The 20,870-nt window shown below is 43.6% G+C and overlaps 1 protein-coding gene across 1 annotated transcript in view; it reads left to right on the top strand.

Annotated features, from left to right (window-relative positions):
- The window catches only part of PDGFRA (platelet derived growth factor receptor alpha), a 61,909-nt gene extending 42,561 nt beyond the window's left edge, over positions 1–19,348 (top strand). The window contains 8 exon segments of the mRNA XM_037989439.2: positions 6,408–6,463; positions 6,465–6,524; positions 6,892–7,014; positions 8,451–8,562; positions 9,821–9,920; positions 10,031–10,136; positions 11,333–11,574; positions 15,960–19,348. Coding sequence (XP_037845367.2) covers positions 6,408–6,463; positions 6,465–6,524; positions 6,892–7,014; positions 8,451–8,562; positions 9,821–9,920; positions 10,031–10,136; positions 11,333–11,574; positions 15,960–16,107 — 947 coding nt within the window. The 3' untranslated portion in view covers positions 16,108–19,348.
- The last annotated feature ends 1,522 nt before the right edge of the window (positions 19,349–20,870 follow it).

The raw sequence follows: 20,870 nt of genomic DNA, 5'->3' as shown, positions 1-20,870 counted from the left end.
GTATATAGGGATGGTAAGTGAACCTGGCAGCCCACGTGGTCTCTAAATTCAGGTCTGCACAGCCAGTTCTGTGACATATTTCCAGGTTTGTGGCCTGTAAACTGAAAAGAATAAAAGCTGACAATGTAACAAATTTTTTAAACTTTAAATGTAATAGTTTTAAAGAATTTTCCTGGTATGTTCCTGCAGTAAATATTTTTTAAAAAATAATTACTTATTCTGATATAATGAACTTCCTTTTTTGTTGCTAGCATGTCTTTCTTTTTTAATGAAAATATGGTGATTGATATTGTTTTTAATGCCCTTACTTGGCAGTAATGTAATACCCCTACAAGTTGGCAGTCTTATGTTGGTTCCTCACACCGTTTTTTTTTTCCTTAAGTTTTAGAAGTCTCTGATGTCTATGAGTTCAGTAACCCTTGCTTTTACTTTTCCTAACATTCAATTTGTGATAGGGACTCTAGAGTAGATAATTTGCAGTTACATTTTCTGGACAAGTGTTTCTGGTGAATGTTTTTTGAAGGTGGGTCTATCTGTGTTTCAAGCACATGAATGGATGGCAGGGTTAAATTGATTTATAAACTCCAGGGAGTCTAGCTGATGCCCAGACCAGATGGACCACTTCACATCTGCTCAGGGTGGTTCCTCCAGAGCCCTGGACTGGTCAGAGACATGAGGTTGGAAGTCTGACATTGGCTTGTCCTGTGAGCTTGTCTTTTTGGGTCTGAGCCCTCCCATTAGTCAATGCAAAAATGTGTTGAGCTGCCATGGACACTGTTTTGGAAATTACTGATGTGCTCTGAATGTTTTCGGGGTTCTTAAGTGAAAGGTACAATCCATTAAAAAAAGGAATTTGTTTGTTTTGCAAAGCTCAGTACACAATATTTTCCATTTCTGCAGTTCCAAGTTCCATTCACTTCTCATTGCCAAATGGGTGAACTTCCAAGCGCTTTTAAAAGATTAGCCAGTGAGAGTTATCGGAACCAGTACTTCCTCTCCCCTCCCATATTGTTAAAAATAGTTTACATTGCTTCCCAGGCTGGGCTGGTGGAGTTGGCACAAAATGTCAGAGGAACCTGAGTGACGCTCAGGCGCAAGCCCTTTTGGCAGGCAGACCACTGCTCTCTGGCCTTCCGTGGCTATCTGAAAAAAATGTGAATGGCTAGAGCTACTCTTCACTTGCCTGAACATTTTCAAAAAGAATTGAGAACTTCTGGATTAAATTGCCTTCTTCCTCGAAAACCCTGGGACCCTTCCAGATGGGACTAACTGGGGAAAGTGGACAAGTTACAAACAAAGAAACTCAAAGCAAAGTCATTGGCACTCATCTCTAAGATGCTATCACGTGTGATTGGTGTTTGATTTTATTAACAGACTATAAGCAAAGTACTACAAAGGTGGCTTTAAAAAGAAAATAAAGCAATTCCCAGAAGCTACTTTTTCATGTAGCTTGTGAGCTTCTCTGCATTAATTACTCTAGCCATCAATTCTTCCACTTTTTTTTCAAGATTTTTAGTTTCTTTGCGCTGGGTACGTAATTCCTCCTTTAGCTCTGAGAAATTTGATGGACTGAAGCCTTCTTCTCTCATCTCGTCGAAGTCATTCTCCGTCCAGCTTTGATCCGTTGCTGGCGATGAGCTGCGCTCCTTTGCCGGGGGAGATGCGCTCTTATTTTTTGAATTTCCAGCTTTTCTGCCCTGCTTTTTCCCCATCTTTGTGGTTTTATCTGCCTCTGGTCTTTGATGATGGTGATGTACTGATGGGGTTTTGGTGTAGGTGTCCTTCCTGTTTGATAGCTTTCCTTCTAACAGTCAGGATCCTCAGCTGTAGGTTGTAGCTGTAGGAGATTGCTTGAGGTCCACTCCAGACCCTGTTTGCCTGGGTATCAGCAGCAAAGGCTGCAGAAGATAGAATATTTCTGAACAGCGAGTGTACCTGTCTGATTCTTGCTTTGGAATCTTCCTCTCAGGGGTGTACTCCACCCTGTGAGGTGTGGGGTGTCAGACTGCCCCTAGTGGGGGATGTCTCCCAGTTAGGCTACTCAGGGGTCAGGGACCCACTTGAGAAGGGAGTCTGTCCCTTCTCAGATCTCAACCTCCGTGTTGGGAGATCCACTGCTCTCTTCAAAGCTGTCAGACAGAGTCTGCAGAGCTGCTGCGTTTGTTATTATTTACTGTGCCCTGTCCCCAGAGGTGGAGTCTACAGAGACAGGCAGGTTTCCTTGAGCTGCTGTGAGCTCCACCCAGTTCGAGCTTCCCAGCAGCTTTGTTTACCTACTTAAGCCTCAGCAATGGCGGGCGCCCCTCCCCCAGCCTCGCTGCTGCCTTGCCGGTAGATCACAGACTGCTGTGCTAGCAATGAGGGAGGCTCCGTGGGTGTGGGACACTCCCGGCCAGGTGTGGGATATGATCTCCTGGTGTGCCTGTCTGCTTAAAGCGCAGTATTGGGGTGGGAGTTACCTGATTTTCCAGGTGTTGTGTGTCTCAGTTCCCCTGGCTAGGAAAAGGGATTCCCTTCCCCCTTGCGCTTTCCAGGTGAGGCAATGCCTCGCCCTGCTTCAGCTCTCGCTGGTCGGGCTGCAGCAGCTGACCAGCACCGATCGTCTGGCACTCCCCCAGTGAGATGAACCCAGTACCTCAGTTGAAAATGCAGAAATCGCCGGTCTTCTGTGTCGCTCGCGCTGGGAGTTGGAGACTGGAGCTGTTCCTATTCGGCCATCTTGCTCCGCCCTCATGTAGCTTGTATATGTGCTCCATGTATTTCATCATGGAAGATTTTAGTGTGTGTTTATGTGTATGTGTGTTTTAAAGGTAGCTGAGATGATTTGCTAACTATGGTTGAAAAAAAGAAATTTAGGAGGCAAACAAAATAATTGTGTGAGATTTGTCTTTGTGGCTATCTGTGTGTGTGTTTTGTGTGTGTGTGTGTGTGTATGTCTGTGTGTGTTTTAGGCTGTTCTTTTATTGCTATAAAGAAATCCTAGAGACTGGGTAATTTCTAAGGGAAATAAGTTTAATTAGTTCATGATTCTGTGGCCTTTACAGGAATCATGATGCTGGTAGATCTGCTCGGTTTCTGGGGAGGCCTCATGAAGCTTCCAGTCATGGCAGAAGGCAAAGTGGTGCAGGCACATCACATGGCCAGAGGAAGAGCAAGCGAGACAGAGAAAGAGAGAGGCGCCACACACTTTTAAACAGTCAGATCTTACAAGAAGTCACTTACTATTTGCAAGGACAGCACCAAAAGGATGGTGCTAAATCGTTCATAAGAAATCTGTCCCCATGATCCATTCATCTCCCACCAGTCCCTACCTCCAATACTGGAGATTACAATTCAACATAAGATTTGGGCGGGGGACACATATTCAAACTATATCATATTGACCCTGGACCCTCCCAAATCTCATGTCCTTCTCACATTTCAAAATACAATCATCCTTCCTCAATAGTCCCCCTCAAGCCTTAACTAATTCCAGCATTCAACTCAAAGTTCAAAGTCTTATCTGACCAAGGCAAGTTCCTTCCACCTATGAGCCTGTAAAATAAAAAACAAGTTATTTACTTCTAAGATACAATGGGGTTATAGGCCTTGGGTCAACATTCCCATTCCCAAAGGGAGAAAATCAGCCAAAAGAAAAGGGCTACAAGCCCCCACAGAAGTTCAAAACTCAGCAGGGCTGAAAGCTCCAAATAAACTCCATTGACTCCGTATCCCATATCCAGAGCACACTGGTGCAAGGGGTGGAGCTCTTGGGAGGGGGTGGAACTCCCCTGTGGCTTTACGGGGGGGGGGGGGTTCAGCCCCTGCAGCTGCTCTCAGGGGCTGGTGTCAAGTGCTTGGGGTTTTTTCCAGGTGCAGAGTGCAAGTTGTTGGTGGATATATTATTCATGGAGGATGGTAGCGCTCTCTTCATAGCTCCACTAGGCCAGTGCCCCCAGTGGAGACTCTGTGTGGGGTCTTCAACCCCACATTTCCGCTCTGCACTGACTTAGTAGAAGTTCTCTATGAGGGCTCCACTCCTGCAGCATGCTTCTGTCTGGGCACCCTGGTTTTTTTAATATATCCTCTGAAATCTAGGCAGAGGCTCCCAAGCCTCAACTTTTGCACTCTGTGCACCCACAGACTAACACCACATGGAAGCTGCCAAGGTTTATGGCTGTCACAAGCTGAAGCAGCAGCCCAAGCTGCACTTGGACTCCTTTGACCCATGGCTGGAGCTGGGAGTCATAGGGATGCAGGGAGCAGTGTGTCAAGGCTGCACAGGGCAAGTGGGGGACCCTGGGCCTGGCCTATGAAACCATTTTTCTCTCCTAGGCCTCTGGGCCTGTGATGCGAGGGGCTGCCATGAAGTCTCTGAAATGCCTTCAAGGCCTTTTTCTCATTGTTTTGGCAATCAGCCTTTGCCTCCTTTTTAGTTATGCAAATTTCTCTAGCAAGTGGTTGCCCAGCATCCCTCTTTAATTCTCTCCCAAAAAAGCTTTTACTTTCTCTGTCACATGGCCAAGCTACAAAGTTTCCAACCTTTTGTGCTCTGCTTCCCTTTTATTTTTTTTATTTTTTATTTTTTTGAGAGATGGGGGTCTCGCTGTGTTGTCTGGGCTAGTTCAAACTCCTGGACTCAAGCAATTCTCTCACCTCAGTCTCCCAAAGTGTTGGGATTACAGGTGTGAGCCACTGCACCTAGCTTCTGCTTCTTTGTAAATGTAAGTTTCAACTTCAAGTCGTTTTCTTTGCTTTTGCATCTGAGTGTAGGCTATTGGAAGCAGGCAGGCCATGTCTTGAATACTGCTGCTTAGAAATTTCTTCCACCAGATATCCTAGGTCATCACTCTCAAGTTCAAAATTCCACATATTCCTAGGGCATGGACATAATGTGGCCAAGTTCTTTGCTGAAGGCTTAACAAGGGTGACCTTTACTCCAGTTCCCGATAAATTCTTCATTTTCATCTGAGACCTTGGCAACCTAGATTTAATTGTCCATATCATTTTCAGCATTTTGGTCACAAGCATTTAACCAGTCTCTGAGAAGTTCCAAACTTTCCTTCATCTTCCTGTCTTTTTCTGAGCCCTCTAAACTCTTCTAATCTCTGCCTGTTACCCAGTTATCTTTACAGCAATTTTCCATTCCTTGATCCCAATTTTCTCTATTAGGCTGTTTTTGCATTGCTATAGAGAAATACCTGAGACTGAGTAATTTATAAAGAAAAGAAGTTTCATTGGCACATGGTTCTGCAGGCTATACAGGCATTTGCTTCTGGGAGGCCTCAGGAAGCTTCCAATCATGGTGGAAGGTAAAGGGAGGGCAGGCATATCACATGGCCAGAGCAGGAGCAAATAGAGAGAGAGAGTGGGGGGGGGAGGGGGAGAGAGAGAGAGAGAGAGAGAGAGAGAGAGAGGAGAGAGAGAGAGAGAGGTGCCACACAGTTTTAAATAGGCAGATCGTGCAAAAAGTCACTCACTTTTGCAAGGATATCACCAAGGGGATGGTGCTAAACCATTCATGAGAAATTCACCCCTGTGATCCAGTCACCTCCCACCAGGGCCCCACCTCCAATACTGGGGATTACACTTCAACATGAGATTTGGGTGGGGAAACATATCCAAACTATATCATTTTGTGTGTGTATGTATAATTTTTAAACCAGATATATGTTTCTGCATATCTCCTTCCTTCCTTCCTTCCTTCCTTCCTTCCTTCCTTCCTTCCTTCCTTCCCTTCCTTCCTTCCTTCTTTCCCTCCCTCCCTCCCTCCCTCCCTCCCTCCCCTCCCTCTCTCTCTCTCTCTCTCTCTCTATCTTCTTCCTTTCTTTCTTTCTTTCTCTTTCTTTCTTTCCTTTTCTTTCTTTCTTTCTTTCTTTCTTTCTTTCTTTCTTTCTTTCTCTTTCCTTTCTTTCTCTTTCTTTCCTCTTTCTTTCTCTTTCTTTTCTTTCTTTTTTCTTGACAGAGTCTCACTCTGTCACCCAGGCTGGAGTGCAGTGGTGTGATCTTGGCTGACTGCAACTCACTGCAACCTCCTCCTCCCTGGTTCAAGCAATTCCCCTGCCTCAGCCTCTCTAGTAGCTGGGATTACAGGTACATGCCACCATGCCTAGCTACTTTTTTTGTATTATTAGCAGAGAGAGAGTTTTCACCACGTAGGCCAGACTGGTCTCGAACTTCTGACCTCAGGCAATCCACCCTCCTCGGCCTCTGAAAGTGCTGGGATTATAGGCATGAGCCACCATGCCTGGCCTATATATCTATTTTCTAAGATAGAACCTTCGCATAGTGATACTTACCTGTGAGATCTAAACATTCTACAAGAAAATTAAGAAAATATTTTTGGATGTGTTCTTTGGGCATGCCTCTGCAACCTGATGATTTCCTGCTGCCTGCCAGCACCAATACATTTAATTTCTTTTCTGCAGACTCAGAAGTCAAAAACCTCCTTTCAGATGAGAACTCAGAAGGCCTTACTTTGTTAGGATTTGTTGAGCTTCACCTATCAAGTTGCCCGAGGAATGGAGTTTTTGGCTTCAAAAAATGTAAGTTCAAGGAACAGAGACCTTTTCAGACCCAGCCACAGATTTCAGAGTGAGTGGAGTGTGGAAGGAGATGCTAGGAGATAGATCTTGGAAAGGCCATTAATAAGAGGGGCCTCTTACTTACCTGTCTCTCTCCTTCATCCCCTACACAGGGCAGGGAGTCCGAAATCAGACGTCTACTCTTCTCTAGAGCTTTCTCTCTGTTGGGAGTGGGTGGAGTGAGAACCTGGGAGAAGGCCAGCCCTTTATATCCAGGCAGGCAACTCCAAGTACCACCATGGATCGGGGATTGGCCAGTCTTGCAGGGGTGATGCTGGTTCAGCCACAGATGGCTTGACCCTGAGTCATTTCTTCCTTTTCCATGCAGTGTGTCCACCGGGATCTGGCTGCTCGCAACGTCCTCCTGGCACAAGGAAAAATTGTGAAGATCTGTGACTTTGGCCTGGCCAGAGACATCATGCATGATTCGAACTATGTGTCGAAAGGCAGTGTACGTCCCTCACTTCCCTCAGTGGTCATGCTCACCCCTCCTTCACTTTAATCTCTGAAGTCAGGTGTTGCTTCTATGAGATTCAGTGCCTGTTTTATAAAACATCAATACACTACAAGGGGTCAGTACACAGCCTTGGCAGCAGAGATTGCCCAGGTGTGAGTGCCAGCTCCACCACTTACTTGATTTGGATTCGGGCCTAGATACTCGACTGTTCTGCCCCTCTATCTCCCTGACTGTAGTGGGAGGTGATAATAGTACCTATTTGCTGAGTTGCTATGGGGATTAAATCAATGAATTCATGTAAAGTGCCTAGGACAGTGCCTGGCATATAGAAACAGCATTCAATAACTGTTAGCTATTTTATTTATTTATTTTCTATTTTTTTTTTTTTTTGGAGACAGAGTCTCACTCCGTCACCCAGGCTGGAGAACAGTGGCGCAATCTTGGCTCACTGCAAACTTCTGCCTCCCAGGTTGAAGCGATTCTCCTGCCTCAGCCTCCTGAGTAGCTGGGATTACAGGCATGCACCACCATGCTCAGCTAATTTTTGTATTTTTAGTAGGGACAGGGTTTCGCCATGTTTGCCAGGCTGGTCTCGAACTCCTGGCCTCAAGTGATCTGCCTGCCTCAGCTTCCCAAAGTGTTGGGATAACAGGTGTGAGCCACTGCACCTGGCAAGTGTTAGCTATTAATATGTCAATTGCGTGTATGCATGGACAAGCATGCATTCCCAAGAATGATGTCTCTATATTTTAAGCTTTTATCAGATTTTCAAAAGCCATCTGTGACCCCTAAAATATTGAAACCATTTGGGTTTATATATCTTGGAGGCACAGTTTCCTTAAAGATATTCATTTTGTTGTCTACTTGGACCACTCTCCCCATTCCTTCCACTTCTCAGCAGATGACACAGCTCCCTGTAGGGATACATCTGCTCCCTGTAGGTACAATTCCAAATCACCTCAGTGCACTGGACGTGAGACAGCTCATGGCAGCTGCTGCTTCCACCTAGGGAAAGACATGGCCTGCATCCGTGCTGTGTGTGATTCATGTACTCATGTGGCCGTGATAGTTGTAATCGGCTCATAGATCACTGGATCTGTCCAGGAATATCTAAATAGAGGAAACAGGTCCCTTCAGGGCTTACACCTTTTGGGTGAAAATTCAGGATTAGTGTTTTTGGATATTATTCCTTTGGAGGACATAAAAGGCAATATTGATCATTCATCATTCATCTAGTATTTGTTGAACACCTACTATGTGCTAGGTACTGAGAGTTCAGCAATGAACAAAACACATATAAGAGACACTCAAATGGGACAAGATAATTAGCACAAGTTATTAAGAGCCCAAAGGGAACCCTTTTCCATTTCCACAGCTGTAGATCATCAGTGAGTAGACATGGGTTTAACTCTCTCCCTCCTTCTTTGCAGACCTTTCTGCCCGTGAAGTGGATGGCTCCTGAGAGCATCTTTGACAACCTCTACACCACACTGAGTGATGTCTGGTCTTACGGCATTCTGCTCTGGGAGATCTTTTCCCTTGGTATGGGCCTGACATTGCTGCTTGTTTGGGCTGTTCTGAAACACCACTGGAAGGAAAATGTGTTCTTTCAAGCCCCAGCATGTATACAGTGTTAAGATAACCTGGTGTGAGGCCAGTACCCTTCAGCTGCCTCATACCACACGTCGTGCCTTATTGTGTCTGAGATTAGGCCCATGCAGGTGGAAATGAGGTCTTTGTTGGGGGTTGCATCTCACTCCTGACCTCTGCCCCTCCTCTCCTTTGGGCTATGCCAGAGTGACTTCCTCCCATTGGAAGTGGTCCCAATGACATTTGCATCCCAGCTGCTTTTTCATTTTGGGCTTTGGGTCACATGGGTACACCCTTGGAGAGTGGGCCCTCCGTCACCTGGTGGTGATTGATGATTAGGTGAAAAGGGATATGTGGAGGGAAGGGCAGGGCTCTCATTCTTGGTTGTCATTGGCCAGTCTTGACAACCCAGGTGGTGAACAACCCAGGTGCCCTGGGCTGCCCGGTGAGGTCCCTAAGAGAAGGATCAGCCATAACCCTGACATCTGGATGGTTCATCTGGGGAGATGAGACTTACACACTTAGGATAAACAGTGTGGTACTGATTTAAAATTGTAATTCGAATCTTGAGTAAAGAGAAAGGAGTCCTGGAATAGTGTGGGAAGGCTTCAGAGAGGGAACTTAACTTGACCTGGCCTTGGCTTTGAATATGTGAAATGTTTCATGGATTTATCTGTGATCAGGATGTAATAGGAAAGTGTGTCTTCCTGCCCCATCTCCCTTTTCATCCTAGTTCTCCCTCTATGGATGATCACAATGGATCATCCCCCAGTGGTTTAATGGAGTCTCGTACTCCCTTAAAAGCAGAGAGGCCCCCACTTTGATTTTTGCTTTAGCGATTTGAACATACCTGGTGAAAAAGACTCTCTGAGTTTTAATGATTCAGAATTTCTCCTTGCTTTTCTAGTTCATTTTGTCTGTGTTGATCCAATAGTCATACACATTGAAAAACACTTGAATGCTTGTTTCTAAAGATGTAGAATTTTTTTGATGGTACTTGGACTTGACCAACCTGGAGTCCTAATTAAATTTAAGATTTGAGCTGGTCTCTGAAGTCAAGGAGATGATGACACTGAATTTTCTTGAAAACAAAACCAGTGTTTCAAGGCTATAGGATCTGAAAGGTGTTCTAACGGTGTTCTATCATGCCAAGTGTTTCAACAATGCACTGAGCATTTGTTAGTCCTGGTGTTTATTGTTTGGCTTGTAGGTGGTACTCCTTACCCTGGCATGATGGTGGATTCTACTTTCTACAATAAGATCAAGAGTGGGTACCGGATGGCCAAGCCTGACCATGCTACCAGTGAAGTGTGAGCTTCTTCCCCATCCCGGGGGCCTGTGTTCACACTCTGTGGGTCTAGGGGGAGGGAGGGGCCCTGAGACTTCCCCCCTGTGCCCACTCTTGAGTTCTGTCCCTCAGCTACGAGATCATGGTGAAATGCTGGAACAGTGAGCCAGAGAAGAGACCCTCCTTTTACCACCTGAGTGAGATTGTGGAGAATCTGCTGCCTGGACAATATAAAAAGGTGTGTTTGGATCTGTGGGTGGAAAGGTCTGGATAAAGCTGAAAGTTATACCAGTGAGCTGTGCTGTTTGGCATTTCTAGAGGAGCATTTTTAAGAGAGGCAAAAGATTGTGTGATCCAGTTGCTGGGCTTCATGGCGGTGCTCCACAAGACCCTAGTAGCAATGATGAATGAAAACCCTCTCCTTCCCGCGGGCCTTTCCTTTCATCTAAATGTGCAGCACCTACTCTTCTCCAGATGTTTGAGTATCAGAAGTTAGTGTGCAGTTAGAAGACTCAGGGAATCCATGGCCATTATATTACTAATTTGAATGCACTTAAATCCATGCAAAATTGGCTTTTACCAGCTAACTGGAAAGAAGAACCTCAGCTGTTATCTGTGGCACCAGCTGGTTTTTGTGGAATAGGAAGCATTGTTCAGAGGAACAAATGTAATTTCATGGAACCAAGCAGGATATGTAAATGAATAAAACAACTTTCTGCTGAGGTGTTGAGAGGAAAACTCAGACATAACCTCAGTTTCTTAGATTCAGATTAGTCCCTGTGTAGACTTTTTATACTTATCATTGTTCTTCCTTTTTCTCAAGGAGGAACAGCATTAGGAGATTGTGTGCTAAACTGCAAATTAAACACTTCTGTCTGTTAATTATCTCACTGCCCACTACAACTTTCACAGTTGAGGCAGTGAGGCAGTGAGGAGGCAGAAGGAAATTAACCCTCAGTTGGTCAAAGAGACTGATTGGTGGAAATGTGTTGGTGGGAAGAGATTGAAGCTATTGTTGAAAATAGGGTCTGTTCACATCCAATGTTAGACCTCTCCAATGTTTAAGGATCATGAAGGCTTTGGGTATTATCCCCCCAATAGAAGTCCTCACTGCCTCTCTATGGGATCCATCCAAGCCCTGGAAGGGCAATGTGATGAGGACCAGAAGGGTTCTCGGTTGTAGCTACTGACTTGGAGAAGGGGCCACTGGTATCTTAGCATCTACTGGCAGAAGCTCTTTACCGTTGGTGGCCACTTCTTCATGTTCTACGTCTCTGGGGATAGTTGACATGACTCTCCTTCAACTAAGTCCCACATCTTCTAGATAGTTTGGAAATATGTACAGTTAAATAATAGTAAGTTCTGAGTGTCTCTATTCATTTTTGAGGTTTGCTCATTAAAACTTGATTAAATATGTTCAATGAATGTTTATAGAGTTATGAAAAAATTCACCTGGACTTCCTGAAGAGTGACCATCCTGCTGTGGCACGCATGCGTGTGGACTCAGACAATGCGTACATTGGTGTCACCTACAAAAATGAGGAAGACAAGCTGAAGGACTGGGAGGGTGGTCTGGATGAGCAGAGACTGAGTGCTGACAGCGGCTACATCATTCCTCTGCCTGACATTGACCCTGTCCCTGAGGAGGAGGACCTGGGCAAGAGGAACAGACACAGGTAGCTGTGGGGGCAGCGTCAGTGTCTCACCTTTCCCCTCCCCCACAGGCCATGAAGGAGAGGACCTGATAATGGTACACTCCTGGGTGGTAAATCTGTACTTGGGGGCAAGTTGCAGAATCCTCAGGAGGTCGGTGTGGTTTTGAAAATGCTTCCCAGATGATTCTAATATGTTCCCCCTGGGGCTGGGAGAGGGGTGTGCATGTTGTGGGGAGAGGGTCATGCTTCTCTGGTGGAGAATCTTTGAGCTAAGTTCTCAGGTAATTTGATCAAACTGATACAGAACTGTGATTATTGAGATCATATAAGCCTCTCCTGCCATTGTCTTAAATAGTCATTGAACTAGGGAAAAAGTGGAGAGAGGCAGGACTGGGTCCTTTGATGCTATACCCTACCTGTGAATTGGAATCACCTGCAGAGATTTAAAAACTGTTGATATACAAGCCTCACCCAAAACTACAAATTAGAATCCCTGGGGGTGGTGGCCAACTGCTCCCTGGCTAATTTGATTCTTCTTTCTTTTAAATTTTATATTCTGGAAGATTTCTAACATGTGCACAATTCACATAGTATAGTGAGCTGTTCAGTATCCATCACCCAGCTTCAATGACTATGCACTCTGCCAGCCTGGATGCATGCATGGCCATATCTGTCTCTCCTCAGCCTCCTCTGGATTGTTTGGAAGCAAATCCTAGACACGATATCATTTCACCCATAAATATTCCAGTGTGTGTCTCTTAAAGATAAGGGCTCTATTTTAAAGAATAGCAACAGTTATTAAAAAGTTATTAAAAATAACTACAATGCCATTATCTCACCCAAAACAGGGATAATAAATCGTTAAGGCATCAGACAGTCAGTTAAAGGTTCAAATTATCTCACAAATATTATCGTACTCCATTAAAAAGTGGGCAGAGGACATGAGCAGACACTTTTCAAAAGAAGACATACATGCAGCCCACAAGCATACGAAAAAATGCTCAACATCACTGATCACTAGAGAAATGCAAATCAGAACCATGATGAGATACCATCTCACACCAGTCAGAATGGTTATTATTAAAAAGTCAAAAAATAACAGATGCTGGTGAAGTTGTGGAGAAAAGGGGATGCTTATACACTGCTCGCTGGAGTGCAGATTTCTCAAAGAACTTTTTTTTTGTTTTTTTTTTGAGATGGAGTCAAAGAATGTTTTTTTTTTTTTTTTTTTGAGATGGAGTCTTGCTTTGTCACCCAGGCTGGAGTGGATTGGTGAGATCTCTGCTCACTGCAAGCTCCACCTCCCGGGTTCACACCATTCTCCTGCCTCAGCCTCCCGAGTAGCTGGAACTACAGGCGCCTGCTACCACGCCTGGCTAATTTTTTGTATTTTTAGTAGAGACAGGGTTTCAGCGTGTTGGCCAGGATGGTCTCGATCTCCTGACCTTGTGATCCACCCGCCTTGGCCTCCCAAAGTGCTGGGATTACAGGCTTGAGCTTCTGCGTCCGGCCTCAAAGAACTTTTAGCAGAATTACCTTTCGACGCAGCAATCCCATTATTGGGTATATAACCAAAGGAATATAAATCATTCTACCATAAAGACATGCATACGTATGTTCAGTGCAACACTGTTCACAATAGCAAAGACATGTAATTATCCTAAATGCCCATTGACAGTAGATTAGATAAAGAACATCTGGCACATACACACCATGGAATACTGTGCATTGATGAAAAAGAACAAGATCTGAGATACCATCTCCCACCAGTCAGAATGGCTATTATTTAAAAGTCAAAAATCAACCAATGGTGGTGAGGTTGTGGAGAAAAAGAAACACTTTTACAATGTCAGTTGGAGTGTAAATTAGTTCAACCACTGTGGAAGACAGTGTGGCAATTCCCCCAAAGACCTAGAGGCAGAAATACTGTTTGACCCATCAATCCCGTTACTGGGTATATACCCAGAGGTGACAGAGGTATATAAATCATTCTATTACAAGGACACATGCACGTGTATGTTCACTGCCGTAGTGTTCACAATAGCAAAATCGTGGAATCAACCTAATGCCCATCAATGATAGACTGGGTAAAGAAAATATGGTACATATACACCATGGAACACTATGCAGCCATAAAAAGGAATGAGATCATGTCCTTTGCAGATGGAGATGGAAGCCGTTATCCTCAGCAAACTAATACAGGAACAGAAAACCAAACACCGCATGTTCTCGCTTATCAGTGGGAGCTGAACAGTGAGGACACATGGACACATGGAGGGAAACAACACACACTGGGGCCTTTCAGGGGTTGGGGGTTAGGTGGAGCATCAGGAAGAATAGCTAAAGGATGGGTGATGGGATGATCTGTGCAGCAAACCACCATGACACATGTTTACCTATGTAACAAACCTGCACAACCTGCACATGTACCCTTGAACTTAAGAAGTGGAAAATACAAACATGAAATTAAAAAAAGAACACGATCATGTCCTTTGCAGCAACATGTACGGAGCCAGAGGTCATTATCCTGATTACATCCTTGTAGTGTCCTTCTCAGGTGCTTCTGTCCTCTCTATGTGTTGCAAACTGGTAGTTAGTCTAGGAACTTAACCTGACTCAGGTTAGATCTTTGGCAAACACGCTTCAAAGATGGTTCTGTGTGCTTCTGTCAGGAGGTTTGCACTGTCCAGTTGTCTGCCTTTTGTAACATTAGCAGTCATTGGATGATCATTACCTAGATTTTCTTTCTTTCTTTTTTTTTTGAGAATCTTGCTCTGTCACCCAGGCTGGAGTACAGTGGTGCAATCTCGGCTCACTGCAACTTGTGCCTCCTGGGTTCAAGCCATTCTTGTACCTCCGCCTCCTGAGTAGCTGGGATTACAGGCACATGCCACCATGCCCAGCTATTTTTTGTATTTTTAGTAGAGATGGGGTTTCACCATGTTGGCCAGGCTAGTTTTGAACTCCTGACCTCAAGAGATCCACTGGCCTCGGCCTCCCAAAGTGCTAGCATTATAGGCATGAACCACCTCGCCTGGCCTAGATTCTTTAACTCAGCACCAAGGTGGAGCTAATGCCCAGGCAGGACTGAGAATCACTGGTTCACGTGGTCGGATGGAGGAGACTATGCCCCAGTTCACCGCTCTCTTTGCATGGCCCTTGGACAGAGGTAGGAGAAGGTGATGATAGTGGCCCCTCGTTCAAGGTCCAAGTTGCTTGTGTGTGTGTGTTTTTTTCCCTCTTCTTTCCTATCAGAGCATTATTTTGAAGGCTTATGACTGTGAACTTTGTTAACCAATTTAGGTATGATATGTAGACAGCCCTTGTTTATTTGTATGAACTGGGTAATTTTAAAAGTATGGCTTTTCTGTTTTGTTTTAGAATATGTTATGTGATTTGAAGATGGGACAAAGTGGCCTATCAGTCTTTGGTTTTTTATTATGCTTTGCTCAGGCCAGTTTTTATAATGTGTTTATATCCCTTGAGCAAATGGTGTTCCTCCAAGTTTTAGGGGTCTGTGGTGGAACTTCACAGGGGTCGGGGAAGGCTGAGCAGGGAATCTAGGGCTCTCTGTCTCAGATCTTTTCTCAATTTGGTTACTTTGTATTTGTGGGCTCTGAATAATATTTGAGTTGTAAGAGGGTTCTGCTTTTATATAAAGTTAGAAAGTCACATTGAAATAAATAACATGAGAAAGGTGCCCAGAAATTTTCTAGGGCTACACCAGGCTGAGCTGCAGAATTTGACACACCAGGAATTGAACTTTCCCAGTTGAAGTTCAAGTTCAAGTTAAGTAACTTGTGTAGCATCACACAGCTAGTAAGTGGGGGGACCATTCCAGACCTAAGGCTTTCTGACTCCAGAACTCCCCTTTCAGCCACTGCTCCAGCACGTAAGGAGCCATCACCTGGACCTTCAAGATGGGATGGGGGCTGCGGGCATTGGATGTCAAGAAAGAGGGGAAGAGGGCATTCCAGGCAAGTGGCACGAGATCCTGAGAACACAGTTTGAATGCCCAGGAGGTTTCTGGGAGAGCACCTGATGGGCCTGGCTGCAGCTTGCAGCTGACTTCACCCCCTGCTCTACCTTCCCGGGCCTTTGGATCAGGCATTGCTTATTTTCTCTTCCATTAGGATTGAGTAGGGCAAGTAGAAATTGTTGCAGCTTGTCAGCAACTTTGATGAAAGACCTGACAGAAAAGCAGGAAAGCTGAAGTGTAAAAATGATGGGTGGACCTTGGTTTTCTATGTGGCCTACCACAGCATGTCAGGCCTGGGGGCAGAATCTTGCCATACCGTACAGCCCAGATTTGAATGCCAAAGGCTTTCCTTTGTCTCTAGGGGGCCACAGTCTAGCTCTAGTTCTTTGCAGGAGTTGTAATCTTTGCTCTTCTCTCCCTCCTCCAGCTCGCAGACCTCTGAAGAGAGTGCCATTGAGACGGGTTCCAGCAGTTCCACCTTCATCAAGAGAGAGGACGAGACCATTGAAGACATCGACATGATGGACGACATCGGCATAGACTCTTCAGACCTGGTGGAAGACAGCTTCCTGTAACTGGCGGATTCGAGGGGTTCCTTCCACTTCTGCGGCCACCTCTGGATCGCGTTCAGAAAACCACTTTATTGCAATGCGGAGGTTGAGAGGAGGACTTGGTTGATGTTTAAAGAGAAGTTCCCAGCCAAGGGCCTCAGGGGGCCTTCTAAATATGAATGAATGGGATATTTTGAAATGAACTTTTTCAGTAGCATCTCAGCGGTGTGTGAAGTTTGGAGATAGATGGAGAGGGAAATAATAGGCCACGGAAGGTGAACTTTGTGCTTCAAGAACATTGGTGAGAGTCCAATGGACACAATTTATACTGCGACAAAACTTCAGCATTGTAATTATGTAAATAACTCTAACCAAGGCTATGTTTAGATTGTATTAACTATCTTCTTTGGACTTCTGAAGAGACCACTCAATCCATCCATGTACTTCCCTCTTGAAACCTGATATCAGCTGCTGTTGAACTTTTTAAAGAAGTGCATGAAAAACCACTTTTGAACCTTAAAAGGTACTGGTACTATAACATTTTGCTATTTTTTTTAGTGTTAAAGAGATAAAGAATAACAATTAACCAACTATGTTTAATAGATTTGGGGCATTTACAAGCCTGACAACTCATTTTCATATTGTAATCTACATTTATAATAATACTACTGTTATCAGTAATGCTAAATGTGTAATATGTAACATGATTTCCCTCCAGAGAAAGCACAATTTAAAACAATCCTTACTAAGTAGGTGACAAGTTTGACAGTTTTTGACATTTATATTAAATAACATGTTTCTCTATAAAGTATGGTAATAGCTTTAGTGAATTAAATTTAGTTGAGCATAGAGAACAAAGTAAAAGTAGTGTTGTACAGGAAGTCAGAATTTTTAACTGTACTGAATAGGTTCCCCAATCCATTGTATTAAAAACAATTAACTGCCCTCTGAAATAATGGGATTAGAAGCAAACAAAACTCTTTTTTGTTGTTGTTTTTGAGACAGAGTCTTGCTCAGTCACCTAGGCTGGAGTGCAGTGTCGCGATCTTGGCCCACTGCAAGCTCCGCCTCCCGGGATTCACGCCATTCTCCTGCCTCAACCTCCCGAGTAGCTGGGACTACAGGCGCCCGCCACCACACCCGGCTAATTTTTTTCTATTTTTAGTAGAGACGGGGTTTCACCATGTTAGCCAGGATGGTCTCGATCTCCTGACCTCGTGATCCACCCATCTCGGCCTCCCAAAGTGCTGGGATTACAGGAAACAAGACTCTTAAGTCTTAAAAGTTCTCAATGTGGAGGCATAAACCTGTGCTGAACATAACTTCTCATGTATATTACCCAATGGAAAATATAATGATCAGCAAAAAGACTGGATTTGCAGACGTTTTTTGTTTTTTCTTTATGCCTGGTGAAAGCTTTGATGACCCCAATATATGCATTTTTTGAATCTATAAACCTGAAAAGGGTCAGAAGGATGCCCAGACATCAGCCTCCTTCTTTCACCCCTTACCCCAAAGAGAAAGAGTTTGAAACTCGAGACCATAAAGGTATTCTTTAGTGGAGGCTGGATGTGCATTAGCCTGGATCCTCAGTTCTCAAATGTGCATGGCAGCCGGGATGACTAGATCCTGGGTTTCCATCCCTGAGATTCTGAAGTATGAAGTCTGAGGGAAACCAGAATCTGTATTTTTCTAAACTCCCTGGCTGTTCTGATCTGCCAGTTTTCAGAAACACTGACTTAGGTTTCAGGAAGTTGCCATGGGAAACAAATAATTTGAACTTTGGAACAGGGTTGGAATTCAACCATGCAGGAAGCCTACTACTATTTAAATCCTTGGCTTCAGGTTAGTGACATTTAATGCCATCTAGCTAGCAATTGCGATCTTAATTTAACTTTCCAGTCTTAGCTGAGGCTGAGAAAGCTAAAGTTTGGTTTTGACAGGTTTTCCAAAAGTAAAGACACTACTTCCTACCGTATGGGGGAGATGAACTTGCCCCGTCTCCCATCTTCTGCCTCCCACTCCATTCCCCGCCAAGGAAAGGCATGTACAACAATTATGCAATTCAGTGTTCCAAGTCTCTGTGTAACCAGCTCAGTGTTTTGGTGGAAAAAACATTTTAAGTTTTACTGATAATTTGAGGTTAGATGGGAGGATCAATTGTCATATCTATCCACACTGTCAAACAGGTTGGTGTGAGTTCATTGGCATTCTTTGCAATACTGCTTAATTGCTGATACCATATGAATGAAACATGGGCTGTGATTACTGCAATCACTGTATGTGCTATTGGCAGGTGATGTTTTGGAAGATGTAGAAGCAATAACAAAGTACTTGACTGCCTACTGGTGTAATCTCAATGCAAGTCCCAACTTTCTTATCCACCTTTTTCATAGTAAGTGCCAAGACTGAGCCAGATTGGCCAATTAAAAACGAAAACCTGACTAGGTTCTGTAGAGCCAATTAGACTTGAAATACATTTGTGTTTCTAGAATCACAGCTCAAGCATTCTGTTTATCGCTCACTGTCCCTTGTACAGCCTTATTTTGTTGGTGCTTTGCATTTTGATATTGCCGTGAGCCTTGCATGACATCATGAGACCAGATGAAACTTCTCAGTCCAGCAGTTTCCAGTCCTAACAAATGCTCCCACCTGAATTTGTATATGACTGCATTTTTGTGTGTGTGCGTTTTCAACAAATTCCAGATTTGTTTCCTTTTTGGCCTCCTGCAAAGTCTCCAGAAGAAAATTTGCCAATCTTTCCTACTTTCTATTTTTATGATGACAATCAAAGCTGGCCTGAGAAACACAATTTGTGACTTTTTAAATGATCAGTGATGTCCTTAAAATGTGGTCTGCCAATCTGTACAAAATGGTCCTATTTTTGTGAAGAGGGACGTAAGATAAAATGATGTTATACATCAATATGTATATATGTATTTCTATATAGACTTGGAGAATACTGCCAAAACATTTATGACAAGCTGTATCACTGCCTTTGTTTATATTTTTTTAACTGTGATAATCCCCACAGGCACATTAACTGTTGCACTTTTGAATGTCCAAAATTTATATTTTAGAAATAATAAAGAGAAAGATACTTACATGTTCCCAAAACAACAGTGTGGTGAATGTGTGAGAAGAACTAACTTGATAGGGTCTACCAATACAAAATGTATTATGAATGCCCCTGTTCATGTTTTTGTTTTAAAACGTGTAAATGAAGATCTTTATATTTCAATAAATGATATATAATTTAAAGTTATGCTAAGGTTCCAGCATTTTTGTTTTTAGTTTAATCATAAGAATTAAAGCAATCCTGTTCAATTTACTTTCTTAGCAACATTTGTAGGACTCTATATTAGGCTTTTTTTTTTTTTTTTTTTTTTTTCTGAGACGGAGTTTTGCTCTTTTCATCTAGGCTGGAGTGCAGTGGTGCAATCTCAGGTCACTGCAACTTCTGCCTCCTGAGTTTAAGCAGTTCTCCTGCCTCAGCCTCCCCAGTAGCTGGTATTATAGGTGCCTGCCACCATGACCGGCTTATTTTTGTATTTTTAGTAGGGACGAGGTTTCATCATGTTGGCCAGGCTGGTCTCAAACTCCTGACATTAGGTGATCTGCCTGCCTCAGCCTCCCAAAGTGCTGGGATTACAGCTGTGAACCACCATGCCTGGCCTTTGTTAGGCTTTTGATGAACCAATAGAATATCTAAGGTTTAAGACATTATATGAGCTAGATTGTTCTACAACTCAGTATTTGACTTAAAGATGATTGTAACTTGACTCATCTTTGGTCTCATCATTTTTTTGATTGTCTTTATCCTGTGGTGTTTTCTTACCCTGCATGAGGAATACAGGACTGCATTTACTCTGTACAACATTCAACTTTCGTAAACGCGTAGGAGGTTAAATGTTAATTTTTTCACCGTGTCTTCTTCCTTCTCCCTGTCCTGTTTTCAAGAGGCAGTGCTGTACCACTTGGTGTGTCTTTTAACCTTCTAGTTCCCTTTCTATGCATCTGCGTATATATATTCCTCCAATACACACATCTCTACGTTTGCTTCATATCTACCTAAATGGGATCTCACTTCATGTAATCCTTTGTAATGTTCTTTTTTCCTTTTCTTTTTAAAACGATTTATCAAAGCAGTTTTAGATGTGCAGCAAAATTGAGTAGAAGGTACAGAGATTTCCCATGTGTCCCCTGCCCCCACACCCACAAAGCCTCCCCATCACTAACATTCTCCACATTTGCTACAGCTGATGAACCTACATTGCCACATCATCACCCAGAGCACAGTCCACAGTTCTGTATTTTTATAATGCTGTTTTAGTGATCTCTGTGAAAAGTATATAGAGGCAGACTGCCCTCATTTTTATTAGCTTCATAGGATCCCATTATGTAAATGTACCATAATTTATGCAATCATGTTCCTATAAAATGGATTTATAGTTTCCAGTTCTTTGCTATTAAAATGATTTCATGAACATCTTTGCAACATACATATTTGCACACAGTATGTGTTTTGTAGAATGGATTTCTACAAATGAAATTGCTAGGCCAAAGGGTGTGCAGAAATAAATTGATGTTGAGCTCAAGTCTTCAGACAGGATTGCTACATAAGTTCTTAAGCGTCTGCACATGAATCACTGGCTTCGCACATTACATGCAGTTTTCTAGTCTCCTCTGCCCCACACTGCCCAGGAATCATGGTCTTACGGTCTTCAAAACAGGATTGGAAGAAACACAATGTGGTAACTATGAGAGAATGTGGGTTTTGTGTTCTG

This window comes from Chlorocebus sabaeus, chromosome 7 (assembly GCF_047675955.1).
Source record: "Chlorocebus sabaeus isolate Y175 chromosome 7, mChlSab1.0.hap1, whole genome shotgun sequence".
In the NCBI taxonomy this organism is placed as follows: domain Eukaryota; kingdom Metazoa; phylum Chordata; class Mammalia; order Primates; family Cercopithecidae; genus Chlorocebus; species Chlorocebus sabaeus.
Note: the sequence above shows the minus strand (reverse complement) of the source record. Positions and strands in the feature narration are given on the sequence as shown.